At 43.3% G+C, this 8910-nt stretch overlaps 1 protein-coding gene across 1 annotated transcript; it reads right to left on the reverse strand.

The window, feature by feature from the left end:
* Positions 1-96: 96 nt before the first annotated feature.
* got1 (glutamic-oxaloacetic transaminase 1, soluble) lies at positions 97-5479 on the reverse strand. Its single transcript, XM_070978228.1, has 9 exons — positions 5262-5479; positions 3404-3585; positions 3181-3304; positions 2777-2889; positions 2573-2677; positions 2274-2424; positions 1956-2121; positions 1718-1860; positions 97-1402 (listed from the first exon to the last, which is right to left on the reverse strand). Exons 1-9 carry the CDS (start codon positions 5368-5370, stop codon positions 1263-1265), a joined length of 1233 nt encoding a protein of 410 aa, XP_070834329.1. The 5' UTR covers positions 5371-5479; the 3' UTR covers positions 97-1262.
* Between the last annotated feature and the right edge of the window lie 3431 nt (positions 5480-8910).

Genomic DNA, 8910 nt, shown 5'->3' on the forward strand with positions numbered 1-8910 from the left:
CTGTGGTCACTCATTTTAAATGTGAAGGTTGTTGCCTGAACACAAACCTTTATCTCCTATATATTAAAACCATATCAAGAGTGAACAATACAAACACACAGTTTATAGTTCTTTATTAGAGAAGTTAATTCATGTCAGACTGTTGGGTTAGGACATGTTCAGCTTGAGTTTGTTTGCTTAACAGTATGAGTGTTTCAGTGACGTGCTGTGCACAGTGATACGACAAACTGGTTGATCATTAGTGTTTGTGCCACTGACATGAGTCTTACATAATAGTACAGTAGTGCTACGAGCAGATGATGGCTGTGCAAACTCAACCTTCACTTGGTAGATGCCTGACAGAGCCAGGAACATCACAAAATTCAGCTGAAAGCAGAAAGCAGAGATCACTCTGAAGTCACCACACCCGTTTGGATGGTTCAGTGTCACTTGTGCTCCATTAAAACAGATTAAAAGTGAGGTAATTAGCACAACCCCTTTGGGCAGAAGACAGGATCATTAATAAATTACAAAGTTCAAGTTAAAAATATCTTCCTGAGAACACTCACGTCTTGTTCACATTGCATCCTATGAAAAACAACAATACTGCTACTTCATTCATGATAAGAGGTGGTAAACATTCTAATTACAGCTGCGTTCAGGTTGGTCATGTTAATATTATTCAAGTGCTCTGTTCATCATAATACTGCCAGCTAAATAAAATTGTAAATGTGTTATTAACGCTTGGAATGGATGAGTCATAACAGTGTGACACGAAGCATTTTTAGCCATCAGAGTCAGCACTGCTGAGGTAATTGTAACACAGTCACAGATGTACTAACCCTCTTAAAGGTCCTGGTAATGACGTATACAGTAATTGTACACTACATGTAGTCAGTCAGTAATATCACACTAAGTACACACTGTAAGCAGGGTTAGGGTTAGGGTTAACACAAAGAAAACGGGGAAAATTATAAACAATTACATAAAAGAATTATTCTCCTATCTGCTGTCTTCTTACTGGGAGTTAGATGAGTATCTTTATCATCTTTGTGCATTCAGATAGGTCCAGGATGTGTTTGCCTTGCTTAGCACACTGAGGAGGAGGAGGAGGAGGAGGAGGAGGAGGAGGAGGGAACACATGGCCAGTGAGATGAGGGTCGGCCATACATTTGTGCAAATGAAAGTTTGCTCCAGGAAATCTGCAGGACACATTTCTCTGGAAGCAGGAGGCTCGGGGCCGGGCAGGAAGAAGAGCTGGGAACTGTGGGTAGTGGAGTCATCTACTGGACCATGGTGACGGCCTCGTGGATGGACTCGGCCACGTAGTCTATGTTCTTGGTGGTCAAACCGCACATGTTGATGCGACCACTGGCCATCAAGTAGATGTGTTTCTCCTTCACCATATATTCCACTTGTTTGGCTGCAGGAAATACAGCAGAGCCACCTTTAACTTGTCACTGATTGTTAATGTGATGAAAAAATCCTGAAATCTTTAAGTATTGCACAGTGAATTTATGGCTGAGCTGAGAAGTGTGGAACCTAGATGCATCCTGGAATTTCTTAGTAATTCTATGGGTTTGGATTTCAAAGCCTTGGTGATTACATCCTTGAATTGAAATAATGTTTACAGGCACCAGAACTCCCCCCAGCAACAGCGATACTGTTGTTTGTCTGTGTAAATGCTAAATATACTGATTTCTATGTGCGTGTGTCTGTGTACAGTCTTTGTACTCACGATTGAGGCCTGTGAAGCTGAACATGCCGATCTGCTCTGTGATGTGGTCCCAGGTCCCTGGTGTCCCCAGAGCTTGGAGCTTAGCTTTCAGCTGAGCCCTCATCATCAAGACCCTGTCAGCCATGGTCTTGACATTGTCCTTCCTAGAGTCAAAGCATAACTTCGCATCAGAAAACACATTCGTTTCATGACTGCTGTACCTCAAGCACTGCATTGAGCGGGGACACTTTGCGCTGACCATTCAGTGAAGAGCTCCGGTGTGGTCAGAGTGATGGCGACAATGCGAGCTCCCTGAGATGGTGGATTAGACCAAGTGGTCCGGACAATCTTTTCCATCTGGGACATAAGCCGCTTCAGGTTGTCTGCATCACGAGCCACGACGGTCAAGTTGCCCACACGCTCATCTGATGGTGGAAGCACATGTCAAATCTGAAACAACATTATAGCTATTACTCTACTTACATGTAGATGGCAACACTGACACATCTACTGCTGCTGTGCTAACCCTAACCCCCACTAAGAGATGTACAACTCAGTGCACCCAGGGGTCACTCACTGTAGAGGCCAAAGTTCTTGGAGAATGACTGGGCGCAGAACATTTCAAAGCCCATGGAGACAAAGTAGCGGACCGCCCAGGCATCTTTCTCCAGACTGCCTGAGGCGAAACCCTGATAAGCCGAGTCAAAGAACACAAACAGCTTCCTCCTCTGGAAAAGAGCAGGATAAAAGATCAAACGATGGGATAAAAGTTGAGCATGCTTAAACTGACACTTACTATAGTGGTGATACAGTACTTGAGACAACGGTACAGACAATGTGTTGGTTTGTATTTGTGTGCATGTGTGTGTATAATACCATCATAATGTCAGCGATCTGCTTCCATTGCTCCTGTGTGGGGTCTGTGCCAGTTGGATTATGGGCACAGGCATGCAGGACAAAGATAGAGTGCTGTGGACAATTCTGCAGGAAACACGGAGAAGAAGAAGGAGAACTGTAAACTCCCTGTGAAGATGACTGATGACTTAAACTGTAGCAGAGTCTCTATCCCACACTGCTTACCTCCAAATCACCAAGGAAACCAGCCAAATCAAGGCCCCTCTTCTCTGCGTCCCAGTACTTGTATGGACGGACATCCTCAAAGCCAGCACTGGCGAAAACAGCATTGTGATTTTCTGAACACAGAGCATAAGAAAAAGACCAGTGTTCTTGTTTATTGTTTACATTTCCTCTAGAAACAAGGGTGAACATTGTTTATTTAATGCTTCTCACACAAGAACTGATAACAAATCAAGATCACCGACAGGATTTGAGGATTAACAGAAGACTCTACTGATATCCAGAGTCTATAGTCTGTCGTGAGTCTATAGAACTGTCTGTGAAAGACTCAGAGGTCAAAGTCCTGGAATGAGAAGCAGGTTCATTCACACTTTGTACTGTGTGTGTGTGTGTGTGTGTGTGTGTACCCCAGGTAGGCGCAGACACATAGACGGGTGTTTTGGTGTTGTTGTTTCCATTGTAGAAACGCCTGAGAAACTCTGCGCCCATCTTCAAAGCACCTGTACCACCCAGACACTGGACAGCGCCCACCTGGCAGCGACAGAAACAGACACTTAGTGTAAATGTTAACAGATTAAAAACCAACACATAGTATAGTAAACACATATTATGCTCTCTCACTACACTAACCCTGTTCTCCTGGATGGCAGGACTGTCATCTCCCAGTGCGATCTTGGAGGCCGAGGATCTGAACTCAGGCAGGCCCAGGATGGGCAGGTACTCGTGGTTTAGCCTGTCATCATGCACAATGATCTTTTCCACCTTTTTCACCACTGGTAAAACCCATGGCTGGCCTTCATCTGTCCGGTAGGCTGCAAGGAATAGTTGAAGGAAAGCAAGGTTATCCAAAAAAGTGGAGGGAAGAGTAAGACCTTGATATATTTCCTAATGACTTTGAATATTAAGCAATGTTGCTATTAAACTGGGTCAAAGAACAGGGATGTAGGAGTAATCCCAGAAAGATCACTTCAGAGATACTGTGACAGACATGCCCTTTCACCTGTGAGGCCTCAACCAGGTGAACTCCATGATGCAAACCTGATAAGGACTAAAGTAAACAATGGCTGATTTACTTTCAGAACAGAGACTATTTACTTCCTCTGCAACTCACTAATAAGTCTCAGACTACATATCATCCACATTTATCTTTTTCATCCACTGACATGAACGGCACGATATATGTGGAAATGTGAATAGTCAATCCCTAACTAATTTTTTTATTACTATTTTCATTAATTATTATTCTGCTGATTGTTTTCTACATTGATTGATTGATCACTCATTCTAGAAAATGTCCAATAGTGAAAGGTGCAGCTCCCACGTTCCTGAAACCCCAAAAATATTCAATTCAATATCAAATAAGATGAAGGAAAGCAGCAAATCCTCACAGCTGAGAGGCTGGAACTACTTGAAAAAATGCTTAAACGATTAGTGGATTATCAAAATAGCTGCTGATTGGTCTAATGGTCTATTTGTTTTAGCTGTAGATCTGACCTTTAATGTACTAGACACTGTGTGGCCTACATTTCCCAGCTGCACAATGGGAAGGGGATTATGAGGCCTCAGCTCCTGTACTAATCATGAGACTCAGGTAGCTTCATCCTGCCATGCAGTGCCATTAACACGCTGCTGCAGCACAGCTAAGCAATGTCTCTCCCACTGCTCCTTTGCAATGCAAGCAGCAAGGATTACTACTTTTAATAAGATTAACACTGAAAACGGTTGTACTGACGACTGAAATGTGCCATTTGCTTGCTTTTGGATAGAAGCAGGGCTAAGCCATGCATTTTTAAACTGCTGAGAATATCTTGTAACAGGAGGGAACATTAATCCAACGTAGTCCACAGAGTAAGAAGTTATTGTGCAGAGTAACAGCAGGAGGGAGAGAGAGTGGAAACCAGAGAGGACAGGGACGGACATGACTGTGCAACGCCATTACATAACAATGATCCACTATCAACAGAGATGCAATCATCAGCTGGTGTGGACTAACTGAACAGCGAGACACATGGACTGATCGATCAGTGGCATTTGCTCTCAACAGGTTCTGATGAAAGAGTGAGTGTCGCCTTCACAACGACCATGTCAATCGGAAAGTAACCTTAAATAATGTCATTATAACATCCAACACAGCTGTACTGACATTCATCCACAATAACCAGATATCGCTGCGTTACAGGTGCTGCTTGCAGAGGAAAAAACTGAACTTTACTGAAAGTCCACCAGCCTGACCACAAGTTTATGCCATCAGAGCTGTCAAACTTAGTGCTCATTTTTATTCTGAATACTGTCTTAATTGGGTTAACAGCTGTAAGAATTTCGGAAATTCCGAAACAGGTCACATTTTATGGGTTTAAGAATTCGTAGCAACAGTAATCACCATCTAGCTAGCTGGCTAGCCAGGTTAGTTAACCTGGAACAGCCAAGCTAGTTGCTCCAGGCGAACATCATAACTGGCTGTCGTTCAGACTTATTGTGGACAACTTACCTCCAACTCCGAGGTTCACCTTCTTGGGAAATTGGTCGTTGGTGAAATCCTGCGTTAGCTTGAAAACAGCTACGGGAGCTGCTTGGGGGACTTCAGAAAACACCGACATAGCTGATGTATATTTCACTGGAACCGTGGAAACAAGTCAGCTACAACCAGCTCTGCTAAGACAGAAGACTTCACCTTCAACTTGGATTTGGAGGATGTAAAGTGGGAGTGAGCGGAACCAATAGAAATATAGATGTATCTGCCAAACCAATCCCAGCACTGATCCCGGTCGGGTCAAAGGTCACAAAAACACATGCGCAGGCGCTGCTGTCCAATGAGGAGCTCAGTAGAATGATTGACAAATAGTACGACAAATGTGAGGCGTTGTTAGTGGAGGGTCAGGATTTTGTTGCTATAAAGGATTTCGCCACAAGATGGAGCCACAGCCTTGCTAAAGATTGTATTCGGAGCACTGACGAGATTTAGTGATGGCATGAGTTTGTTGTGCACGGTGTTATGTCTCCATTTATTGATAAAATAACGCACACAGAAGGTCAAATGACTCACAGGCAATCAACAGTGCAAGCTCTGTTTATGAAGGCGAGGGCGAATCACTCTAAATATCCATTTGAATCCTGACTGAACACACAGGTTATTTAGGCTGGACGCTCTTTGAGTGAGCGCATGTTAGGCTGTGTGAATGAGCATGTACAAGGATTTCCATCTGTTCTGTCCTGAAGGCCTCGGCCGAGCCGTGGTGTAAACACGCCGGCTCCTCTGTGCTCTCCCCACAGCTGTCTGCAGGAGCTGAAGTGGTTGATAAATGAGGGCCACTCCAGCCTGCTCTCCCCTACCACGAGCCTGACTTCGTTGGAAAGCTTTGTGGCCTCGCTGGAAGCAGGCCTCGGTGCTGGCTCTTAATGTTTCTGTCTGGTAAAGAAAGAGCTGTTGCATGGTTTGACCTAGTTTGAGTAGTTAAACTCACTGATGGTGAAATACATTAAGACACTACCACCCTCTTATAATACTCAGTACTGTAGGCCTACAGTTTTGAGGTACGTGTACTTGACTTGGCTATTTGACATTTAATCTTCTTCATGAAGTTAGTTACTATAGACAAGATACTATATTTTACATACAGACATATGACTTAAATCTAAATCAAACACATACATAGAAGCATGCTTTTATGACTTCATGACTAGTTTGGAAGCCAGTCTGCGTCTGGTACGCAACGACCTTTTGTATGTGTGATGTGGAACTTGGAGTCTCCAGCACGCACACATTAACTGAGAATTGACTTTTCAGGGAAGCAGCAGACCCCTTGCGTCCAGCAGTTAAACATTTGAAATGAACAAAATTTGCAGAGTGATTAATAGGTTATAGATTTTTCAATGAGGGAGAATCAATGCAATTTTAAGAATTTATTTAAAGAATTTATTAATAGGAAATTGAATTATTTTGTGGAAAAAACACATTAGGCCCAAATAAGTATTTGTATATGTCTTAAAACATGTCTGGAGAGGATCTTTAATGTTTTATAGATCAGGTAAAAGTCCATGTTTGCTCTTTATATTTCTGTCAGGTAAAGAGGAGGCTGCTGGATGGACTGACCACATTTGTGTATTTAAAGCTGCACCAATCATTTCTATACTAATAGTGGGTCAAATGATAACATGTAATGTGAAACTAGTCACTTAAATCTGCAGTTCCCCTCAGCTGTCCTTTGTTTTCGTGCCTTTCAGCTCTCTCTCTCTCTCTCTCTCTCTCTCTCTTTTTAACAGCCCATAACTTTACTGTCTTGGTTCAGTCTAAACAGCAGCTAAGGAGGCAGATAAGCTATTATTTTTCAGAGACCAGCAGACCAAAAAGATAGTAAATATTGGATTTAGGGTTGTCAGGTGAGCAGAAAACTCAACTTCAAACAAATACTGTGCTGCTCCATGTCTGCTGAGTGTGTAAATAGGCAACTGAAATTCTGTTATAAGGTGATAATATACCAATGTTGTGTTTGCATCTTGTTCTATTGCCCCCAAATGCCCCCCAAAATAAATAAATTAGTGATAGTGGAACACATCCAAGGTGAACAAACCATTAAATACACTGCATAGGGACATTTTTTTAGACTGTAAAAAGTCCATTTGATTCATAATTTTACAGTTGTTAATGATAAAGGTACAAAGGCACGGCGGGATCAGGACCGAACACAGCCTAAGAAGACCAATGGAGGCCAGTTTGATGAGAGGGAAAATGATGCAGAGGTGATTTACAACGGATTCGACCAGAACTCTGACTCCTGGGACAATGAAGACATGGCCGGCCGGGACAGGGGAGGCGCAAAATAGGAGACGAGACAGAGGACGGTTGGTCATCAGCAGCTGGAAATGCAGCATGTCAAACAGGAATATTTTCACATCTAATTGAGAGAACCAAACCAGAGTTGGTGATTGTTTTAACAGTCTGAAGACAAGATGGTTTTGGTGAGTTTCTGTCAAAGTTTGACTACAGCACTTTTATGACACTTTGCACGTTTATTTTGTGGTAAAGTGGTAGTAGAAGACAGGACGGGCTGGGGCTAGCTGGTTAGCATGCTATGTCCAATGCCCAACGTGTCTTCACACTGCAATATTCTTTTACAAAAGGGTACAATTAATCTATATAATAATAATATCAGTTATCACAGAACATTGAGTTGCTATTTTCCCCTCCTGTTTTGTACCAGATGTTACGCACTTTCCTCATACCTGGTACCACCCCCACTCATCTCCTCGCTTCACTTTGACAGTAGATGTTTTCATTCTTTCCGACCAGGTGAGGGTGTCTCCTATGTTAGCTATCACTGTCAGCCCTGCAATTATGGGATTTGAGCTCCCAGAACAAGGCTCGGGGGCCCATGGCAGGGTTTGGTGCGAACGTACCGGGGAGGCCGCAGGACAACGGTCTGGGCTGTGATGTGAAGTGTGAGTCAGAGCAAAGAGTGACAGGAGCAGCCTCTGGCAAGACAGTGCCCACAGGGGGAGTGTGTCACATCCAGATCAATGAGTTAGTCAGTCAAACATTCACAGGCACCCTCTTTGCATTTCCTTGACATTGATATGTGGAACATTTATTTTGGCTTCTAGCAGCGTAATGCCTATTTGAAAAAATAAAATAAAATAAAAAAAAATAGCACTAACAACGTTTCTTCTCTCACCCTGTTTTCATTTCGCATGCAGGTTAACACTGTTGCTGTAGGACACTGACACTAAAACACACAAAGGCACACATTCAGGCACAAGACAGTCACATTCCAGCTGTGGTCTCACTGAAACACAAACAGGAGCGTGTGCACACACACTGCAGCGCATTCCAAGGGGGATGCTGCAGCGTTGCTCACATGTTGCAATGGCCTCTGTCTCTGGGTCAGAGAGCTGTGCTGAGTGACCACCTTTTTAGCTTCCCGCCTTGTTTGTTTTCCAAAGACAGTGTCATCAATTCTCTAACAAGAGACTAGACACAGCAACAACACAGAGCGCAGGACCTCCCTGTTGCTCCCTGTGTAGTCCAGTGACTGATGGAGCATGCATGCAATAACAACATTCTGACTCGTGTATTTGTGTGTCTGTCCGTGCAAGTTTGTATGTGTGTATGCGCATGCCTTTGTGATATCAGGACATGAAAT

Source organism: Chaetodon trifascialis, chromosome 13 (genome assembly GCF_039877785.1).
Source record: "Chaetodon trifascialis isolate fChaTrf1 chromosome 13, fChaTrf1.hap1, whole genome shotgun sequence".
In the NCBI taxonomy this organism is placed as follows: domain Eukaryota; kingdom Metazoa; phylum Chordata; class Actinopteri; order Chaetodontiformes; family Chaetodontidae; genus Chaetodon; species Chaetodon trifascialis.